General features: G+C 62.2%; 2 protein-coding genes across 7 annotated transcripts; both read right to left on the bottom strand.

Moving 5' to 3' along the window:
• Positions 1–1,288: 1,288 nt before the first annotated feature.
• On the bottom strand, positions 1,289–10,696 carry LOC148648522 (uncharacterized). 4 transcript variants are annotated; one of them, XM_088606924.1, is made up of 12 exons: positions 8,334–10,696; positions 8,125–8,148; positions 7,813–8,064; positions 7,255–7,368; positions 7,035–7,160; positions 5,335–5,504; positions 3,631–3,728; positions 3,137–3,267; positions 2,837–3,017; positions 2,151–2,235; positions 1,689–1,764; positions 1,289–1,497 (listed from the first exon to the last, which is right to left on the bottom strand). In XM_088606924.1, the coding sequence occupies exons 1-12, from the start codon at positions 10,531–10,533 to the stop codon at positions 1,385–1,387; spliced, it is 3,570 nt and encodes a 1,189-aa protein (XP_088463050.1). In that variant the 5' UTR covers positions 10,534–10,696; the 3' UTR covers positions 1,289–1,384. The 4 variants fall into 4 exon arrangements, with proteins under 4 accessions (XP_088463050.1, XP_088463048.1, XP_088463051.1 ...); XM_088606922.1 differs by having other exon boundaries at positions 7,813–8,088; XM_088606925.1 differs by lacking the exon at positions 8,125–8,148 and having other exon boundaries at positions 7,813–8,040.
• Positions 10,697–12,959: 2,263 nt separating this feature from the next.
• On the bottom strand, positions 12,960–19,566 carry LOC148648523 (uncharacterized). 3 transcript variants are annotated; one of them, XM_088606919.1, is made up of 10 exons: positions 15,881–19,566; positions 15,143–15,580; positions 14,923–15,048; positions 14,214–14,383; positions 14,033–14,130; positions 13,836–13,954; positions 13,580–13,760; positions 13,387–13,501; positions 13,224–13,299; positions 12,960–13,146 (listed from the first exon to the last, which is right to left on the bottom strand). In XM_088606919.1, the coding sequence occupies exons 1-10, from the start codon at positions 18,447–18,449 to the stop codon at positions 13,049–13,051; spliced, it is 3,990 nt and encodes a 1,329-aa protein (XP_088463045.1). In that variant the 5' UTR covers positions 18,450–19,566; the 3' UTR covers positions 12,960–13,048. The 3 variants fall into 3 exon arrangements, 2 of the variants coding, with proteins under 2 accessions (XP_088463045.1, XP_088463044.1); XM_088606918.1 differs by having other exon boundaries at positions 15,143–19,566; XR_015926495.1 differs by lacking the exon at positions 13,836–13,954 and having other exon boundaries at positions 13,085–13,146; positions 15,143–19,566.
• Positions 19,567–19,643: the final 77 nt, after the last annotated feature.

Raw genomic sequence — 19,643 nt, forward strand, 5'->3', positions numbered from 1 at the left:
TTCACCACTGCTCTGCACCGAGCATGCCAGCGTGTGTGCGCTCGCGCAGGACTCTGTGCTGTGTACATGAGGGCTTGTGTGTGTTCACTCAGGGCACCGTGTTGTGTGGGGTTGTGCGTGTACACTCACTCAGGGCTCTGTGCTACACGGGGTTGTGTGTGTACACTCACTCAGGGCTCTGTGCTGTGTACATGAGGGCTTGTGTGTGTTCACTCAGGGCTCCGTGTTGTGTGGAGTTGTGTGTGTGCACGCGCACGCTCTGTGCTGTGTGTGAGTGCATACCCACTCAGGGGTCTCGGGGCTCAGGGCTTTGTGAGTGTGCGTACTCAGTCAGGGCTCGGTGTTGCGTGGGGTTGTGTGTGTACACTCACTCAGGGCTCTGTGCTGTGTACATGAGGGCTTGTGTGTGTTCACTCAGGGCACCGTGTTGTGTGGGGTTGTGCGTGTACACTCACTCAGGGCTCTGTGCTACACGGGGTTGTGTGTGTACACTCACTCAGGGCTCTGTGCTGTGTACATGAGGGCTTGTGTGTGTTCACTCAGGGCTCCGTGTTGTGTGGAGTTGTGTGTGTGCACGCGCACGCTCTGTGCTGTGTGTGAGTGCATACCCACTCAGGGGTCTCGGGGCTCAGGGCTTTGTGAGTGTGCGTACTCAGTCAGGGCTCGGTGTTGCGTGGGGTTGTGTGTGTACACTCACTCAGGGCTCTGTGCTGTGTACATGAGGGCTTGTGTGTGTTCACTCAGGGCTCCGTGTTGTGTGGGGTTGTGCGTGTACACTCACTCAGGGCTCTGTGCTACACGGGGTTGTGTGTGTACACTCACTCAGGGCTCTGTGCTGTGTACATGAGGGCTTGTGTGTGTTCACTCAGGGCTCCGTGTTGTGTGGGGTTGTGCGTGTACACTCACTCAGGGCTCTGTGCTACACGGGGTTGTGTGTGTACACTCACTCAGGGCTCTGTGCTGTGTACATGAGGGCTTGTGTGTGTTCACTCAGGGCTCCGTGTTGTGTGGGGTTGTGTGTGTGTGCACGCGCGCGCTCACTCAGGGCTCCGTGCTGTGTGTGAGTGCATACCCGCTCAGGGCTCCGTGCTGTGTGTGAGTGCATACCCGCTCAGGGCTCTGTGCATGTGTGTGCACACGTGGACTCGCACAGGGCATCTGTGTGTGCACTCAGGCCTCTGCGCTGTGCGTGTGCGTGCGAGCGCTCGCTCAGGTCTCTGCAGCGCTGCTCAGAAGAGCTCTGCTTTGGTGTCAAGAGCCCCCCCCACTGACGAGCCAGGACACAGACTTGCTCAGCTCAGACTTTATTCCAGTCCCCATCCCCCGCCCCCCGGCCGCAGGTTCGAGTCCTTCCGTCAGACGCCGCTGTGGGCGGGAGGGGGTGTCAGATCGCAGAGCTGCTTGAGGAACACTCCGAGCCACTGGGGGCGCACCTGAGCCGCGGGGGCCACGCCAGGCTCGAACCCGGGGCACCACGCAGCGCCCGCCTCCCCCGCCCTGAGGGAGAGAGGGGAGAGGCTGTGAGCAACCTGGTCTCCAGCCAGCCAGCGCCACCACCTCCACCCCCCGACACCCCCCGGTGTGAAGAGGAGTACCTCCACCCCACCCCCACCCCCCAACTGTGAAGGGAGGGGTATCTGCACCCTGTACCCCCCCCCCGTTACCCCAAAGCAGCAAGGGGTACTGACGGCGGGGGCCGGGGCAGCGTAGCAGGCAGGCCCTGCGGGCCGGGGAGCAGGCCTCTGTGGAGCACAGCACCCGCACCTGGGGACGAGAACACAGCCGGATCAGAACCGAACCGGGGAGCGGTACCGCCGAGAACTGGAGCCCCACAAAGCAGGAGCCTTCTGATCATCTCCGATCCAGTCCGGGTTTCACGACCCCAGTCCGGCCCAGTCTGACCTCGTCACCTCCTGGAGGCGTTAACAGGCGCCAAGGCACTGCGATGAGCTCAGAGGGGCTCATTCGTCTGGAGGCTCCTGGCCAATACAGTGCGTCTGAGTGTCATTGACAAGTAGTGCCTGGCTGGGCCACCTAGTGGACAAGACCGGGACTGCAGAGACAGTTACAAGAGATTCAGGGAGGAGGCTGTGCTGATGGGTCACTCCTACAGCCCGTCAGGAGAGAACAGACAAAACAGACTGACTGACCTCTTCATGAATCTGTAGGGGGAGCTTCCTTACAGTGAAGCGCAGCTTGTCTCTGAACACCTGCCTCTCAAGTCGCTGTGAGCACCTGCACAGAGAGAGAGGGGTTAATACACACTCCTGCACGCTGCTGTACACTGACACTGCACTGAGAGAGAGAGGGGTTAATACACACACTCCTCCTGCACACTACTGTACACTGACACTGCACTGAGAGAGAGATGGGGGTTAATACACACACTCCTCCTGCACACTACTGTACACTGACACTGCACTGAGAGAGAGAGGGGTTAATACACACACTCCTCCTGCACACTACTGTACACTGACACTGCACTGAGAGAGAGAGGGGTTAATACACACACTCCTCCTGCACACTACTGTACACTGACACTGCACTGAGAGAGAGAGGGGTTAATACACACACTCCTCCTGCACACTACTGTACACTGACACTGCACTGAGAGAGAGAGGGGTTAATACACACACTCCTCCTGCACACTACTGTACACTGACACTGCACTGAGAGAGAGGGGTTAATACACACACTCCTCCTGCACACTACTGTACACTGACACTGCACTGAGAGAGAGAGGGGTTAATACACACACTCCTCCTGCACACTACTGTACACTGACACTGCACTGAGAGAGAGAGAGAGGGGTTAATTAAGTTAGGGGCACACTGACCCGTCGTAGATGAGCACCCAGGCGGCCTGCGCGGATCTGGGGTACGCCACACAGTAGTGCACCAGCAGCACCAGGCTGGGGTCGGGGGGCGACACGAGCCGCACCTCCAGGAACAGGGGGGCCCTCAGGCTGAGGCGCAGGGGCAGCTGGCTGGGCCTGTGGAACTGGGCGTAGGTCGAGTCTGGGGAGGAGGGGGTGAGTGAGGCTGGGGGTCCGATCTCCCACACCACCATGCAGGTGCTCGAGAACCAGGCGGAAGGTGCACTGCCCCCTAGTGGTCTTCCACAGTGGTGCTCTGACCTCTGGCCACGCGGATCTCTACCCTGGTGCGCTGCGTTGCCTTGGAGATGGGTTGGGCATGGGGGTGCTTGAGGTAGACGCCCTGGTGCCAGGAGGGGCCCCGGCCTGTGTAGACGCACTGGACAGAGGACCTGGAGCAGAAGACACACCTGAGACACACCTGAGACACGGGTCTGGCCCCAGCGTGAAGGGCTCTCTCACCACTTTTCATCAGAGAGGTGGGCTCATTGCAGAGTAGCTGTTCCTGGTCAGCATATCAGTGCCTAGGAGCCCCTCCCACAAACCCTCTGGCCAAACCCCCTGCCAGGAACATGCAGACTCCACACAGAAGGAGCCCCTGGAGTCAGAGAGGACCCCAGAGCCGTGTCACTGTGCCCATGAAGTCCTGTGGCAGTGCTGTACCCAGAAAGCCCACTGCCAGCCCAGTCCTCCTGCACAGGGTCCCGCTCCGGCCCATCTCAGACCACCAGAACCCGGGCCTGGCGCACACTCACCTGTACAGGACAGCGTGCGGGATGTCCTGGTTCCAGTCAGCGCTGGTCCAAACAGTCCCCCTGACTTCAGCCACATAAACTTGCAAGTTTCTTGTCACCTGAGGAACAGGACCAGCACACCAGTAAGAGCAGCCCACACACAGACACACACCCCCAGTGCGCAGCAGTCTGATCCACTCCAGGGTTTACAGTGCTGTCAGTCAGACTCCCAGTGCGCAGCAGTCTGATCCACTCCAGGGTTTACAGTGCTGTCAGTCAGACTCCCAGTGTGCAGCAGTCTGATCCACTCCAGGGTTTACAGTGCTGTCAGTCAGACTCCCAGTGTGCAGCAGTCTGATCCACTCCAGGTGTGACAGTGCTGTCAGTCAGACTCCCAGTGCGCAGCAGTCTGATCCACTCCAGGTGTGACAGTGCTGTCAGTCAGACTCCCAGTGCGCAGCAGTCTGATCCACTCCAGGGTTTACAGTGCTGTCAGTCAGACTCCCAGTGTGCAGCAGTCTGATCCACTCCAGGGTTTACAGTGCTGTCAGTCAGACTCCCAGTGTGCAGCAGTCTGATCCACTCCAGGGTTTACAGTGCTGTCAGTCAGACTCCCAGTGCGCAGCAGTCTGATCCACTCCAGGTGTGACAGTGCTGTCAGTCAGACTCCCAGTGCGCAGCAGTCTGATCCACTCCAGGGTTTACAGTGCTGTCAGTCAGACTCCCAGTGCGCAGCAGTCTGATCCACTCCAGGGTTTACAGTGCTGTCAGTCAGACTCCCAGTGTGCAGCAGTCTGATCCACTCCAGGTGTGACAGTGCTGTCAGTCAGACTCCCAGTGCGCAGCAGTCTGATCCACTCCAGGTGTGACAGTGCTGTCAGTCAGACTCCCAGTGTGCAGCAGTCTGATCCACTCCAGGGTTTACAGTGCTGTCAGTCAGACTCCCAGTGTGCAGCAGTCTGATCCACTCCAGGGTTTACAGTGCTGTCAGTCAGACTCCCAGTGTGCAGCAGTCTGATCCACTCCAGGGTTTACAGTGCTGTCAGTCAGACTCCCAGTGCGCAGCAGTCTGATCCACTCCAGGGTTTACAGTGCTGTCAGTCAGACTCCCAGTGTGCAGCAGTCTGATCCACTCCAGGTGTGACAGTGCTGTCAGTCAGACTCCCAGTGCGCAGCAGTCTGATCCACTCCAGGTGTGACAGTGCTGTCAGTCAGACTCCCAGTGTGCAGCAGTCTGATCCACTCCAGGGTTTACAGTGCTGTCAGTCAGACTCCCAGTGTGCAGCAGTCTGATCCACTCCAGGGTTTACAGTGCTGTCAGTCAGACTCCCAGTGCGCAGCAGTCTGATCCACTCCAGGTGTGACAGTGCTGTCAGTCAGACTCCCAGTGCGCAGCAGTCTGATCCACTCCAGGTGTGACAGTGCTGTCAGTCAGACTCCCAGTGCGCAGCAGTCTGATCCACTCCAGGTGTGACAGTGCTGTCAGTCAGACTCCCAGTGCGCAGCAGTCTGATCCACTCCAGGTGTGACAGTGCTGTCAGTCAGACTCCCAGTGTGCAGCAGTCTGTGCTCCAGGGTTTACTGCAGACTCAGACTAATCAGGGTTTCAAATAGCTCTGCTAACGTCTCCCACTGGGAAATTCAGTCACACAAGCTGGAAGACTGCAGCTGCTGCTGCTGTTTCTGAGAGACAGAGGGGATACCCCCACACCCCCCGAGACTCACCCGCAGCTGCGTGCCACACTCCCGCCGGTGGAACTTGAAGACGGCGAAGTCCTGGGTGAGAGAGACCGGGGGGCACCCACACTCCCCCACCCTCAGACTGCCCAGGTCAACAGGGGGCGTCGCTGAGCCGCGGTGAATCGAGAAGACAAAGTGCCCGTCTTTCGTACAGGCTGAGAGAGAGAGAGAGGGGTTAATACACACACTCCTGTACACTGACACTGCACTGAGAGAGAGGGGGGTTAATACACACACTCCTCCTGCACACTACTGTACACTGACACTGCACTGAGAGAGAGAGAGGGGTTAATACACACACTCCTCCTGCACACTACTGTACACTGACACTGCACTGAGAGAGAGAGGGGTTAATACACACACTCCTCCTGCACACTACTGTACACTGACACTGCACTGAGAGAGAGAGGGGTTAATACTCTCACTCCTCCTGCACACTACTGTACACTGACACTGCACTGAGAGAGAGAGGGGTTAATACTCTCACTCCTCCTGCACACTACTGTACACTGACACTGCACTGAGAGAGAGAGGGGTTAATACACACACTCCTCCTGCACACTACTGTACACTGAGAGAGAGGGGGGTTAATACACACACTCCTCCTGCACACTACTGTACACTGACACTGCACTGAGAGAGAGAGGGGGGTTAATACACACACTCCTCCTGCACACTACTGTACACTGACACTGCACTGAGAGAGAGGGGTTAATACACACACTCCTCCTGTACACTACTGTACACTGACACTGCACTGAGAGAGAGAGAGGGGTTAATACACACACTCCTCCTGCACACTACTGTACACAGAGAGAGGGGGGTTAATACACACACTCCTCCTGCACACTACTGTACACTGACACTGCACTGAGAGAGAGAGAGAGGGGTTAATACACACACTCCTCCTGCACACTACTGTACACTGACACTGCACTGAGAGAGAGAGAGAGAGAGGGGTTAATACACACACTCCTCCTGCACACTACTGTACACTGACACTGCACTGAGAGAGAGAGAGAGGGGTTAATACACACACTCCTCCTGCACACTACTGTACACTGACACTGCACTGAGAGAGAGAGAGAGGGGTTAATACACACACTCCTCCTGCACACTACTGTACACTGACACTGCACTGAGAGAGAGAGAGAGGGGTTAATACACACACTCCTCCTGCACACTACTGTACACTGACACTGCACTGAGAGAGAGAGAGGGGTTAATACACACACTCCTCCTGCACACTACTGTACACTGACACTGCACTGAGAGAGAGAGGGGTTAATACACACACTCCTCCTGCACACTACTGTACACTGACACTGCACTGAGAGAGAGGGGTTAATACACACACTCCTCCTGCACACTACTGTACACTGACACTGCACTGAGAGAGAGAGAGGGGTTAATACACACACTCCTCCTGCACACTACTGTACACTGACACTGCACTGAGAGAGAGAGAGAGGGGTTAATACACACACTCCTCCTGCACACTACTGTACACTGACACTGCACTGAGAGAGAGAGAGAGGGGTTAATACACACACTCCTCCTGCACACTACTGTACACTGACACTGCACTGAGAGAGAGAGAGGGGTTAATACACACACTCCTCCTGTACACACACACAGAAAATTTAATACACTCATACAGATCAGTACTCGGGGTCCCCCCCTACCGTTCATGGGGTAGTAGCAGCCACCGGCCTCTCCTGCCCCCACACAACAGCCTCTGGACACACAGGCTGCAGCGCCGATGGAGGGAGCGCCACACGCCACCTGCTGGTCAGCCGGGATACTGCAGCCTGCGGGAAGAGCAGAGTACAGGTGGCCATCAGCTCCTCTGATCCAGGAGGGACTCGAACCCCCAGCAGGACCGGCACCAAGCGGACCCGGTACCTGAGGGACTGCTGGGGACGAGGGCCTGCGGGCCTGGTTCTTGATGGAACACAGCAACTGGCTCAAATTGGGGGCCACCCGGTCTGTGTGCTGGTCTGTGTGCTGGTTTCCGACCTGGTCTTGAATCCGGCCTTGAATCCGGCCTGCGACCCGGCTTGCGACCCGGCTTGCGACCCGGCTTGCGACCCGGTCTTGGAGCCGGCCTGCGACCCGGTCTTGGAGCCGGCCTGCGACCCGGTCTTGGAGCCGGCCTGCGACCCGGCTTGTGACCCGGTCTTGAATCCGGCCTGCGACCCGGTCTCGGAGCCGGCCTGCGACCCGGTCTCGGAGCCGGCCTGCGACCCGGTCTCGGAGCCGGCCTGCGACCCGGCCTGCGACCCGGTCTTGGAGCCGGCCTGCGACCCGGCTTGCGACCCGGTCTTGGAGCCGGCCTGCGACCCGGCCTGCGACCCGGTCTTGGAGCCGGCCTGCGACCCGGTCTTGGAGCCGGCCTGCGACCCGGCCTGCGACCCGGTCTTGGAGCCGGCCTGCGACCCGGTCTTGGAGCCGGCCTGCGACCCGGTCTTGGAGCCGGCCTGCGACCCGGTCTTGGAGCCGGTCTTGGAGCCGGCTTGCGACCCGGTCTTGGAGCTGGCCTGCGACCCGGCCTGCGACCCGGTCTCTGTGCTGGTCTCTGTGCTGGTCTCTGTGCTGGTCTCTGTGCTGGTCTCCGACCCGGTCCGGGAGCCGGCCTGCGCCCTGGTCTGTGTCCTGGTTTCCGACCCGGTCCGGGAGCCGGCCTGCGCCCTGGTCTGTGTCCTGGTCTGTGTCCTGGTCTGTGTCCTGGTCTGTGTCCTGGTCTGTGTCCTGGTCTGTGTCCTGGTCTCCGACCCGGTCCGGGAGCCGGCCTGCGCCCTGTGGGAAGAGCAGCCCGGTGAGAGGCAGAAGGGAACAGGGCCGGAGTGTCCTGCTGAGGGGGGGCAGACCTGTCACCAGCAGGCCGCTCGGACCCCCCACCCCAGAGCCTGGGGCTGTTCCTCCTGACACCCCAGACCCCCTGAGCCTGGGCTCGGACTGCCCCCCACCAGCGGGACACTCACCTGGGGGGCGGGGCAGGTTGGGGAACCCCTCCCCTCTCCAGGGCAGCAGGAAGATGGGGGGCCACCCACACTCCCTCAGCTCTCTCTCCAGGTCCCAACAGCGTCGGGGCTTCCTTGCCACACCATCCTCTTCCTCCCTCTTGCCCGGAGAAGAGGTATCGTGGTCTTCCTCCCTCTTGCCCGGAGAAGAGGTATCCTGGTCTTCCTCTTTGCCCCTGCTGGGTCGCCCTGTCTCTTGATCTTCCTCCCTCTTGCCCGGAGAAGAGGTATCGTGGTCTTCCTCCCTCTTGCCCGGAGAAGAGGTATCGTGGTCTTCCTCCCTCTTGCCCGGAGAAGAGGTATCGTGGTCTTCCTCCCTCTTGCCCGGAGAAGAGGTATCCTGGTCTTCCTCTTTGCCCCTGCTGGGTCGCCCTGTCTCTTGATCTTCCTCCCTCTTGCCCGGAGAAGGGGTATCGTGGTCTTCCTCCCTCTTGCCCGGAGAAGAGGTATCGTGGTCTTCCTCTTTGCCCCTGCTGGGTCGCCCTGGGTCTCGATCTTCCTCCCTCTTGCCCGGAGAAGAGGTACCATGGTCTTCCTCCCTCTTGCCCGGAGAAGAGGTACCATGGTCTTCCTCTTTGCCCCTGCTGGGTCGCCCTGGGTCTCGATCTTCCTCCCTCTTGCCCGGAGAAGAGGTACCGTGGTCTTCCTCCCTCTTGCCTGGAGAAGAGGTACTGTGGTCTTCCTCTTTGCCCCTGCTGGGTCGCCCTGGGTCTCGATCTTCCTCCCTCTTGCCCGGAGAAGAGGTACCGTGGTCTTCCTCCCTCTTGCCCGGAGAATGGGTACTGTGGTCTTCCTCTTTGCCCCTGCTGGGTCGCCCTGGGTCTCGATCTTCCTCCCTCTTGCCCGGAGAATGGGTTCCATGGTCTTCCTCCCTCTTGCCCGGAGAAGAGGTACCGTGGTCTTCCTCTTTGCCCCTGCTGGGTCGTCCTGCGTCTCGATCTTCCTCCCTCTTGGCCGGAGTAGAGGTATCGTGGTCTTCCTCTTTGCCCCTGCTGGGTCGCCCTGTCTCTCGATCTTCCTCCCTCTTGCCCGGAGAATGGGTACCGTGGTCTTCCTCCCTCTTGCCCGGAGAATGGGTACCGTGGTCTTCCTCTTTGCCCCTGCTGGGTCGCCCTGGGTCTCGATCTTCCTCCCTCTTGCCCGGAGAAGAGGTACCATGGTCTTCCTCCCTCTTGCCCGGAGAAGAGGTACCATGGTCTTCCTCCCTCTTGCCCGGAGAAGAGGTACCATGGTCTTCCTCTTTGCCCCTGCTGGGTCGCCCTGGGTCTCGATCTTCCTCCCTCTTGCCCGGAGAAGAGGTACCGTGGTCTTCCTCCCTCTTGCCCGGAGAAGAGGTATCCTGGTCTTCCTCTTTACCCCTGCTGGGTCGCCCTGGGTCTCGATCTTCCTCCCTCTTGCCCGGAGAAGAGGTACCGTGGTCTTCCTCCCTCTTGCCCAGAGAAGAGGTACCGTGGTCTTCCTCCCTCTTGCCCAGAGAAGAGGTACCGTGGTCTTCCTCTTTGCCCCTGCTGGGTCGCCCTGGGTCTCGATCTTCCTCCCTCTTGCCCGGAGAAGAGGTACCGTGGTCTTCCTCCCTCTCACCCAGAGAAGGGCTACCGTGGTCTTCCTCTTTGCCCCTGCCGGGTCGCCCTGGATCTTGATCTTCCTCCCTCTTGCCCCTGTCCAGCTCCTCTGGGCCCAGCAGGGTTCTGGAGCCGGTCCAATCCAGCTCCCCATCCAGCTCTTCCGCGAGCTCGGCTCTGGGCCCAGGTGGGGACGGGTCTGCAGGCAGCCCGATGGGGGAGGCATCAGTCCCAGTACCAGGCCCGGTGGCGCCATCGCTCTCTGCACCCACACAGCAGCGCCTGCCGCTGCCCGGGCGGGGCCTGCAGGGCCGCCTCGCCTTCATCTTCCTCCTCCTCCTCGTCGGCCGGCGGGCAGTCGCCGGCTCGGCGCGCTCCCTGGGCAGCGGGACAGGGAGCTGGGGTCCGGGACGGTACCGCCCGCGTCGCGCCAGTGGGGTCGGAGGTCCCTCGAAGCTGCGCGGGCGCTCGGAGGCGGACCGCGGGACGTCCTGGTCGCGGCTCCGCTGTCCTGGCCCCCCTCCGAGGGCGCCCGCCCCCAGCGCGGCTGCCCAGGCCACCAGGAGCAGGCGCAGCCCCGTCTCACAACTAAACGGCATCTTGAGGGGCCCCCAGACTTGTCATGCACCCCGAAAGCGGCAGGAGGCGAGGGGACGCCCCGGGCTGGGAGAAGCGGCGGAGAGGGCCGCTGGGGTCGCAGGGCGAGGAGAAGCTTGAACCGCAGCCTCGGTGCGTCTCGCACACGAACACGGAGACGGAGACGGAGACGGAGACGGAGACGGAGACGGAGACAGGCACCAGCTTCCGGCCGCCGCGCGCGCGTGAGAAGCCGGGTCCCCGCCCGCGCTGCGCTTTATAGGGACGCGACTTCCGCCTCCGCGGCAGCAGCCAATCACGGCCGGGGGGCAATTACATCACCGCCGAGCTCGGGGCGTGGCCGCGTTGCGCCGTGCTGCCGGCGCGCGGCTCTTAACCTGCGCTTCCGGGGTGTTAATTAGTTGGTAACTATCGCGTGCTGGTCAGCTGTAGGGCGATAGGATCATCCGGACGGTTGTTTTTAAACGAGAGTGTTTGTCCTCAGCTGCAGTGTGTCCTGTGTGTGTACCCGGAGTGTTGATTATCGATAAGAGTTGCAGAGTGGAGGCAGCGGCTCCGTTTCTCACGATTGGGACAGGCGGGGCTTTTGGGGCTGTAAGATCTCGGAAAGTTGCCCCACATTACAATTTGTGCAGACACTGCGATCATCAGTCTTCTCTTACTATCGACAGCAATGAAATCAACGAATGATGTAACTGGGGCGGTGCTCTGTGGCTCAGGGTCTGTCTCTGTGGCTGGAAGGCTGCCAGTTCGTATCCAGCGGCCAGCAGAGGAGTCCCGCTCCGTTGGGCCCCTGAGCAAGGCCCTTCACCCCAGCTGCTCCAGGGGTGCTGGATAAATGGCTGACCCTGCGCTCTGACACCAAGCTTCTCTCCCTGTCAGTGTGTCTCATGGGGTTTGTGAAAAGAAATTCCTAATGCAAGTATTTGGATCTGTGATCTTACAGAAAACGGTTATTAAACAGCTCTGAAGAACACGTAGCAAATAAGTTACAGACAAGACCAGGAAGCACGGAGATGACACGTATTGTGACGTTGAAAGGAATGACGTGAAACTTGAATCTGTTCGCTTCTGTTACACCTCGCGTGGTCTCCGTGGGTCCCGCTCGCCGGTTCCACGGATCGGAGACTCGCACCGCGGCGGCATGGTGGCGCTCCGTGTCCCCCTCAGCCTTCACCAGTTGAAACGACATGATTTGATTGTAAACCATTACACGAAACATGGTTTAACGCCAGTACAGAGGTACTTGTACTTGTCGGATGTAGTGAAAGATGAATGAAATTGATCAGTACAACACCTTCGGCTACTTTCCGCAGTTAGACAGCATTCAGTGTAGCAGCGGCTGAAACCGCAGCGATAGTCACCTCACGGCGAGGAGCAATTTCCTACAGCTCAGGGGAACCACTACACTCACACCTATCCTTATTGAGAAGGAACAGACCCGAACAGGCGGGGTTACACAGCGGCAACAGAGAGCAACTAGAAGCTGAAATTCGAACGTGCCGATTAAAAATAAAATCAGCAGCTCAGGCACGGACAGCGGATCCAGAGCCGGTCGAGACACAGACCGTGTCCCACCTGCACTGGGAGACAGTCCCTTCAGAAGAGCAGCGCAGAGTTGGCTTGCTGGCCGTCTCCCAGCTCAGGGGCGAGAGGGACACCTGGATTGTTACAACTCCTGCTGGGGCAGCAGCACCATCTGTGTGGAGCTCGTATGTTCTGCCCAGGCCCCTGCTCCATGTCTGTCCGAGGCAGACCTGGACTCGGGGAGCTCCCTGTCCCGGGAGAATACAGTCTTACAGAGCCCGTGTAGTGGTGAGCAGCCAGCCCCACTGCAGCAGGGCCCAGTCAGAACCACGCTCTTGACAAGACCACGTTACTGGCCCTGTCCAACCTCTCACAGTAGGAATCTGTCTTTTCACAAACCCCAGCTTGTTCTCCATGAGACACACTGACAGGGAGAGAAGCTGGGGGTCAGAGTGCAGGGTCAGCCATTTATACAGCACCCCTGGAGCAGCTGGGGTGAAGGGCCTTGCTCAGGGGCCCAACGGAGTAGGATTCCTCTGCCGGCCGCGGGATTTGAACCTGCAACCTTCCAGTCACAGAGACGGATCCACCACACCCCTCCAACCCCGGAGCGGAGACATGCCCCTTCCCCTGCACCCACGAACCCAGCAGGATGACTGGCCACTGGAGAGCAAGGCAGACTCTACCCCAGGAGGGGCAGGACACCACCCTCCTCTGCCCCAGGAGCACTGGTAACCCCTGTTCTGCACCATGGGCGAGTGGAGCATATCCACTGTCACCCCAGACTCAGCCCTGGCGAGTCACGGACACCAGCACGACGCTCCCGAGGGGACACAGCGGGGTGGGGAACGAGACCCCCAGGGGAGACCGGGGCTCAGACAGACGAGACGGACTCAGCAGCTCAAGCTCAACTCTTTATTGCAGAGGAAGGTCACACAGCCTCTCCGAGGGCAGACGAGGACCAGCAGAGAGGGGGGCCGTCGCAGCCCCTCACCGCTCCTCTTCCTCACTGGGCAGGATGAAGGGGCCATGCCGGACGATCAGGTGGTGCTCATCCCTCCTGGCTGGAAGGGGCTTTCCCTCCCGGGCTGAGGGGACCGAGAGTCAGACCCCCACCTCCTGTGGGACCCCAACACAGCCCCAGCACCCCGATAACAGGACCCACCTGGAGGACGGGAGCAGGCCTGCTGACACCTCCCATCCCTGGGGGAGCAGATCTCCGTAGAGCACAGGATGAAGATCTGGGGGGGAGAGGGGTACAGTGAGAGAGCCCCACATCACTGCCGCTGGCCCAGCTCCCCCAGCGGGGCTCCGTCCACCCCCCTCACCTCAGCACCCCGGAAACGTGCCCCCCGGCGGAGCTGCTGGGCCTGGACAGCGAAGTGGTGGGCCTGCTTGGCGGGACGCCTGAGGCCGGGGGAGAGGCGCTGGGCACCGGAGCAGCTGCACACACAGAGGGGGTCAGGGCGCGGCCGCACAGACCGGGGTCCCCCACCCCACCCCACCCGGACACCCCCTCACCCGTCGTAGATGAGCACCCAGGCGGCCTGCGCGGATCTGGGGTACGCCACACAGTAGTGCACCAGCAGCACCAGGCTGGGGTCGGGGGGCGACACGAGCCGCACCTCCAGGAACAGGGGGGCCCTCAGGCTGAGGCGCAGGGGCAGCTGGCAGGGGCTGTGGAAGTGGGCGTACGAGGGGTCTGCGGGGGTGCGAGAGAGGGGGTGAGCATGGCGCCGACAGACACCCTCACAGCGCCCACCCTCGCCGCTCGCACCTGTGGCCACGCGGACCTCCACGCCGGCGCGCTGCGTTGCTGCGGAGACGGGCAGCGCCTCCAGGTGCTTGAGCAGCAGGCCAGGGCGCCGGGCCCGGTACACGCACTGGGCGATGGACCTGGAACAGAGAGACGGCCAGGAGTGCCCCTCGCGCCCCCCCGCCCCGCCCCCGCCCCCCGCCAGCCCCCCCGCTCACCGGTACGCCACCGCCAGCGGCACCGCGTGCTGGTCCCTGGAGCCCGTCCACACCGCGCCCCGGATCGCCGCCCGGTAGAACTGGGAGCGCCCCTTCACCTGCAACACCGGAGCAGCACAGCTCAGGACCCCCCGGAGCGCACCCCCAGCCCAGGGGGACCCCCCGGCACCCCGAGACTCACCCGCAGCTGCGTGCCACACTCCCGCCGGTGGAACTTGAAGACGGCGAAGTCCTGGGTGAGAGAGACCGGGGGGCACCCACACTCCCCCACCCTCAGACTGCCCAGGTCAACAGGGGGCGTCGCTGAGCCGCGGTGAATCGAGAAGACAAAGTGCCCGTCTTTCGTACAGGCTGAGAGAGAGAGAGAGGGGGGTTAATACACACACTCCTCCTGCACACTACTGTACACTGACACTGCACTGAGAGAGAGAGGGGTTAATACACACACTCCTCCTGCACACTACTGTACACTGACACTGCACTGAGAGAGAGGGGTTAATACACACACTCCTCCTGCACACTACTGTACACTGACACTGCACTGAGAGAGAGGGGTTAATACACACACTCCTCCTGCACACTACTGTACACTGACACTGCACTGAGAGAGAGAGGGGTTAATACACACACTCCTCCTGCACACTACTGTACACTGACACTGCACTGAGAGAGAGAGAGGGGTTAATACACACACTCCTCCTGCACACTACTGTACACCGACACTGCACTGAGAGAGAGAGAGGGGTTAATACACACACTCCTCCTGTACACTACTGTACAGTGACACTGCACTGAGAGAGAGAGAGGGGTTAATACACACACTCCTCCTGTACACACACACAGAAAATTTAATACACTCATACAGATCAGTACTCGGGGTCCCCCCCTACCGTTCATGGGGTAGTAGCAGCCACCGGCCTCTCCTGCCCCCACACAACAGCCTCTGGACACACAGGCTGCAGCGCCGATGGAGGGAGCGCCACACGCCACCTGCTGGTCAGCCGGGATACTGCAGCCTGCGGGAAGAGCAGAGTACAGGTGGCCATCAGCTCCTCTGATCCAGGAGGGACTCGAACCCCCAGCAGGACCGGCACCAAGCGGACCCGGTACCTGAGGGACTGCTGGGGACGAGGGCCTGCGGGCCTGGTTCTTGATGGAACACAACAACTGGCTCAAATGGGGGACCACCCGGCCGGGGAACAGGTCTGCGTCCCGGCCTGCTTCCAGGCTTGCGACCCGGTCGGGGAACCGGTTTGTGTCCTGGCTTGCGACCCGGTCTGCGTCCTGGCTTGCGACCCGGTCGGGGAACAGGTTTGCGACCCGGTCGGGGAACAGGTTTGCGACCCGGTCGGGGAACAGGTTTGCGACCCGGCTTGCGTCCCGGCCTGCGACCCGGCCTGCGACCCGGCCTGCGACCCGGCCTGCGACCCGGCCTGCGACCCGGCCGGGGAACCGGTCTGCGTCCTGGCTTGCGACCCGGCCGGGGAACCGGTCTGCGTCCTGGCTTGCGACCCGGCCGGGGAACCGGTCTGCGTCCTGGCTTGTGTCCTGGCTTGCGACCCGGCCTGCGACCCGGCCTGCGTCCTGGCTTGCGACCCGGCCTGCGTCCTGGCTTGCGACCCGGTCGGGGAACAGGTTTGCGACCCGGTCGGGGAACAGGTTTGCGACCCGGTCGGGGAACAGGTTTGCGACCCGGTCGGGGAACAGGTTTGCGACCCGGTCGGGGAACAGGTTTGCGACCCGGTCGGGGAACAGGTTTGCGACCCGGTCGGGGAACAGGTTTGCGACCCGGTCGGGGAACAGGTTTGCGTCCTGGCTTGCGACCCGGCCCGCGTCCTGGCTTGCGACCCGGCCGGGGAACTGGTTTGTGTCCTGGCTTGCGACCCGGCCCGCGTCCTGGCTTGCGACCCGGTCGGGGAACTGGTTTGTGTCCTGGCTTGCGACCCGGTCGGGGAACAGGTTTGCGTCCTGGCTTGCGACCCGGTCTGCGTCCTGGCTTGCGACCCGGTCGGGGAACTGGTTTGTGTCCTGGCTTGCGACCCGGCCCGCGTCCTGGCTTGCGACCCGGTCGGGGAACAGGTTTGCGTCCTGGCTTGCGACCCGGCCCGCGTCCTGGCTTGCGACCCGGTCGGGGAACAGGTTTGCGTCCTGGCTTGCGACCCGGCCCGCGTCCTGGCTTGCGACCCGGTCGGGGAACTGGTTTGTGTCCTGGCCTGCGACCCGGCCCGCTTCCTGGCTTGCGACCCGGTCGGGGAACAGGTTTGCGTCCTGGCTTGCGACCCGGTCGGGGAACAGGTTTGCGTCCTGGCTTGCGACCCGGCCGGGGAACAGGTTTGCGTCCTGGCTTGCGACCCGGCCGGGGAACAGGTTTGCGTCCTGGCTTGCGACCCGGCCCGCGTCCTGGCTTGCGACCCGGTCGGGGAACTGGTTTGTGTCCTGGCTTGCGACCCGGCCTGCGTCCTGGCTTGCGACCCGGTCGGGGAACAGGTTTGCGTCCTGGCTTGCGACCCGGTCTGCGTCCTGGCTTGCGACCCGGTCGGGGAACTGGTTTGTGTCCTGGCTTGCGACCCGGCCCGCGTCCTGGCTTGCGACCCGGTCGGGGAACAGGTTTGCGTCCTGGCTTGCGACCCGGCCCGCGTCCTGGCTTGCGACCCGGCCCGCGTCCTGGCTTGCGACCCGGCCGGGGAACTGGTTTGCGTCCTGGCTTGCGACCCGGCCGGGGAACTGGTTTGTGTCCTGGCTTGCGACCCGGCCGGGGAACTGGTTTGTGTCCTGGCTTGCGACCCGGCCGGGGAACTGGTTTGTGTCCTGGCTTGCGACCCGGCCGGGGAACTGGTTTGCGTCCTGGCTTGCGACCCGGCCGGGGAACTGGTTTGCGTCCTGGCTTGCGACCCGGTCGGGGAACTGGTTTGCGTCCTGGCTTGCGACCCGGTCTGCGTCCTGGCTTGCGACCCGGTCGGGGAACTGGTTTGTGTCCTGGCTTGCGACCCGGCCCGCGTCCTGGCTTGCGACCCGGTCGGGGAACAGGTTTGCGTCCTGGCTTGCGACCCGGTCGGGGAACAGGTTTGCGTCCTGGCTTGCGACCCGGTCGGGGAACAGGTTTGCGTCCTGGCCTGCGACCCGGCCCGCTTCCTGGCTTGCGACCCGGTCGGGGAACCGGCTTGCGACCCGGTCGGGGAACCGGCTTGCGACCCGGTCGGGGAACCGGCTTGCGTCCTGGCTTGCGACCCGGCCGGGGAACTGGTTTGTGTCCTGGCTTGCGACCCGGCCCACGTCCTGGCTTGCGACCCGGTCGGGGAACTGGTTTGCGTCCTGGCTTGCGACCCGGTCGGGGAACTGGTTTGCGTCCTGGCTTGCGACCCGGTCGGGGAACTGGTTTGCGTCCTGGCTTGCGACCCGGTCGGGGAACTGGTTTGCGTCCTGGCTTGCGACCCGGTCGGGGAACTGGTTTGCGTCCTGGCTTGCGACCCGGTCGGGGAACAGGTTTGCGTCCTGGCTTGCGACCCGGTCGGGGAACAGGTTTGCGTCCTGGCTTGCGACCCGGTCGGGGAACAGGTTTGCGTCCTGGCTTGCGACCCGGTCGGGGAACAGGTTTGTGTCCTGGCTTGCGACCCGGCCCGCGTCCTGGCTTGCGACCCGGTCGGGGAACAGGTTTGCGTCCTGGCTTGCGACCCGGCCCGCGTCCTGGCTTGCGACCCGGTCGGGGAACAGGTTTGCGTCCTGGCTTGCGACCCGGCCCGCGTCCTGGCTTGCGACCCGGTCGGGGAACAGGTTTGCGTCCTGGCTTGCGACCCGGCCCGCGTCCTGGCTTGCGACCTTGTCGGGGAACTGGTTTGTGTCCTGGCCTGCGACCCGGCCCGCTTCCTGGCTTGCGACCCGGTCGGGGAACCGGCTTGCGACCCGGTTTGCTTCCTGGCTTGCGACCCGGCCTGCGACCCGGTCGGGGAACCGGTTTGTGTCCTGGCCTGCAACCCGGTCTGCTTCCTGGCTTGTGTCCTGGTCGGGGACCCAGTCCGTGTCCTGGCCTGCTTCCTGGCTTGGGACCCGGTCGGGGACCCGGTTTGTGCTCCTCTCTGCCAGAACCGGGGTGCCCGTGGTGGGGCTCCTCTCTGCCAGAACCGGGGTGCCCGTGGTGGGGCTCCTCTCTGCCAGAACCGGGGTGCCCGTGGTGTTTCCGCAGGACTGGGGTGCGGTCAGGTCTCAGAGAAGCAGGATGTCTCTTCTCTCGGGAAACAGAGAGCAACGCAACACTCGGGGTCCCTTCCTCTGTGTGGGGGTGCAGCCCAGCAGCTCCTGCGGGGCTGGGGATCCCCCCAGCGGCGGTCCGGTCCGCGCTGACCAGCGCCAGGGTCAGCGTCCAGCACAGCGCAAACAGGGGGGGCAGCGCCGGCCCCCCCCGTCTCCTCCTGCACGTCATCGCGCCGGAGCGAAGATCTCGGGGTGCGGGTAGTTCCGGGGTACCGGCTGAGCGAGACGGCTACAGGGGAAGAAAAAAGACAAAACCAGAGAAAAAGACAGACCGCGGAGAGTGTGATGAGGGCACGGGTCCGAGGCACGCCTATTTATACTCCGACAGGCGCCCTGCTGGCCTGCAGCCGGCCCGATTCGGGCCAATCCGGCACGCGCCCGTCCCCCGCGTTCTCACGCGGACACGGGGACACGGAGACACGGAGCCGAGAGCGGGGAATGATGAATTCATTTAAATCCGCTCGTGTCTTAATTGGGTCACGGAGTGAGGGCGCACCGGCGGGCGAGGTGTCCGGGTTCGGGCGGTGAATCACTGCGGCTGTCCAGTGGGGATCGATATTACTCCATTATTAATCAATCAATCAATTAATCATTCAGACCCACAGGCGGGTTGCTCCCTGAGGCTCCCGGGTAGGAACAGGGTTCGGAGACGGAGACGCGCACAGCACCAGAGCCGGTCCGAGCTGCCCGGAGCCGGAAGTCTGCAGCGCGACCCGGCCGGGCTCGGGGTCAATTCAATTGCTGTTTATATAGCGCCTTTCACTACAAGGTCGCCCCGAGACGCTTCACAAAAGCAAGTGACCCTTCATGTCCACCCCGAGCAGTGCCGACCGGCAGACTCGGAGGAGACGAGGGGTCCGAGGGCAGCTGGGCTGGCATGAGGGTGTCAGTACTCCACGCAGATCTCTGGAGTCCACGAGTGCCCCCAGGTCACTCCACAGCCCAGCGGATCGGGGACTCGGAGCCGCGCAGCACACAGCAGCTCTCCGGCGGGGGGCGTTTGTACGCGGGGCGGCGCTGTGCTCGGCATTGCTGGGGGCGGTTGCGTGGGTGCGGCGTGTCCGTGTGGAGTTTGCGTGTTCTGCCCACGTTCGCGTGGGTCTCCTCCAGGGTCTCGTGCAGACATGCCGGTGGGTTAGTGGATTCCCGCGAGACTGGCCCCGTGGGAGTGGGGCTGTGTGTCCTGTGTGTGTCATTTCCCCATCTGGATCGCGTGCTTACAACACGGGTGGATGTCTTGAGCTCTCACGACCATGTCACTGCGAGATTACACGGCAGTGTTCAACATGGCTCCCTGTGTTATTACGAGTTAACAGGACTCTCTCTCTCCGGCGGGGGGCACGCTTAGCCAGCCCAGTCCCAG

Source organism: Lepisosteus platostomus, chromosome 14, assembly GCF_059453375.1.
Source record: "Lepisosteus platostomus isolate fLepPlt1 chromosome 14, fLepPlt1.hap1, whole genome shotgun sequence".
Taxonomy (NCBI): Eukaryota; Metazoa; Chordata; class Actinopteri; order Semionotiformes; family Lepisosteidae; genus Lepisosteus; species Lepisosteus platostomus.